Source organism: Sapajus apella, unplaced genomic scaffold (genome assembly GCF_009761245.1).
Source record: "Sapajus apella isolate SASKATOON/1434 unplaced genomic scaffold, GSC_monkey_1.0 scaffold1, whole genome shotgun sequence".
Classification (NCBI taxonomy): Eukaryota; Metazoa; Chordata; class Mammalia; order Primates; family Cebidae; genus Sapajus; species Sapajus apella.
In genome coordinates this window covers 90,524,975-90,526,424 of record NW_022436941.1, presented here as the reverse complement: position 1 = coordinate 90,526,424, position 1,450 = coordinate 90,524,975, and the positions used below count along the sequence as shown (strand labels likewise).

Here is a 1,450-nt window from a genome sequence, read left to right as displayed (position 1 = left end):
AAACTTTAAAATGAAAAATATAAATTTTAAATTTGCCAAAACCCTAAGAATTCTACAATCATAAAATTTCTCAAAGTTGAAACATAAAAATAAAATATGTAATAAAATAAATATAAATGTTTAAAATATAAGGAAACTGCAAGTAATAAGCAACCTGACACAAGGAAGATTAATCAGTAAAAGAGAATTTAAAAATTGACAACCAGCCATGAAGACACATCTTAATGTATTTTTATTTTCTGTGTGGAGACGTTTGGTAACTGAGAATCTTCTCAAGGAGAATCCAAAAAGTCTTCTGCTGCCGTCTAAGGCTGCTTAGCGCCACAGATCCGTGGGCAACACGCCCAGGGTACAGAGAACGAATTACAACCAACGCGACAAATCCACTCCAGGCAGTCTGAGAAACCCGGGAGGGGGCGCCACCAATGGAAGGCTGGAGAACGGTGGCATTTCAAAAGGCGCCCGCTGTCACAGGCCTGGGTGTCCTCCAGTCTGTCCCAGGGCTGGGGAGGACTGCTCAAGGAAAGTTGCCCGAGTGTGACTCTCTCGGATTGCTCTGCCTGGTCCACCTCTTCTACGGGTGCCTCTTGCTGCTTCTGTGTTCCGGGCCAACTGAACTCAGCGGGCTGGTCGGTACTTGGTTCCAAGATGCTCTGGACTCCGGGAAAGAGTCCGTTTTGCGGGTAGATCCAGCGTAGCCGCCAGCAAGGACTGGAAAGCAGTTCCGAATCACAGCTGTCCAGTGAGCACTCTCCCAGTACCGGATACAAAGGAAGAGGCCACGGCCCACGGTCTTCTGAACTCACAATAGGCGGAGGCTGGGGCTCTGGCGCCGCTTCGGCGGAATCCCAGGCACTCTTCACACAGCCAAGAAAATGTTGTTCCATCTCTTAAGCCTCAGACCAGGAGGAAACAGATGTTTCCGCTGATCAAGGAGCCAGAGCCTTCTGCACGCCATCAGCCTGGGTATTTATGCTCTCCGGAGCCCGTGGGCGGAGGCCAGCTAGTTCAAACGTGCTTGAAAGTGCCTGAAAGAAAATCAAGCAAGGGCCGGGCGCGGTGGCTCAAGCCTGTAATCCCAGCGCTTTGGGAGGCCGAGGCGGGTGGATCACGAGGTCAAGAGATCGAGACCATCCTGGTCAACATGGTGAAACCCCGTCTCTACTAAAAATACAAAAAATCAGCTGGGCATGGTGGCGCGTGCCTGTAATCCCAGCTACTCAGGAGGCTGAGACAGGAGAATTGCCTGAACCCAGGAGACGGAGGTTGCGGTGAGCCGAGGTCGCGCCATTGCACTCCAGCCTGGGCAACAAGAGCGAAACTCCGTCTAAAAAAAAAAAAAAAAAAGAAAATCAAACAAACGTATTGTGGCATTTAAATGTGTTTTAACCCGTTTTAATGTGTTGTGACAGAAAATGCGCCGGCTAGCGGTATCACGTTATTACTGGTG

At 49.2% G+C, this 1,450-nt stretch overlaps 1 protein-coding gene across 1 annotated transcript; it reads right to left on the bottom strand.

Annotated features, from left to right (window-relative positions):
* Positions 1–209: 209 nt before the first annotated feature.
* On the bottom strand, positions 210–1,017 carry LOC116553922 (annexin-2 receptor-like). Its single transcript, XM_032281596.1, has one exon. The coding sequence runs from the start codon at positions 885–887 to the stop codon at positions 306–308; it is 582 nt and encodes a 193-aa protein (XP_032137487.1). The 5' UTR covers positions 888–1,017; the 3' UTR covers positions 210–305.
* Positions 1,018–1,450: the final 433 nt, after the last annotated feature.

What these genes read in the sequence shown, in the direction of transcription:
- LOC116553922 (XM_032281596.1), bottom strand. Translation starts at nt 887, where the DNA reads ATGGAACAACATTTTCTTGGCTGTGTGAAGAGTGCCTGGGATTCCGCC.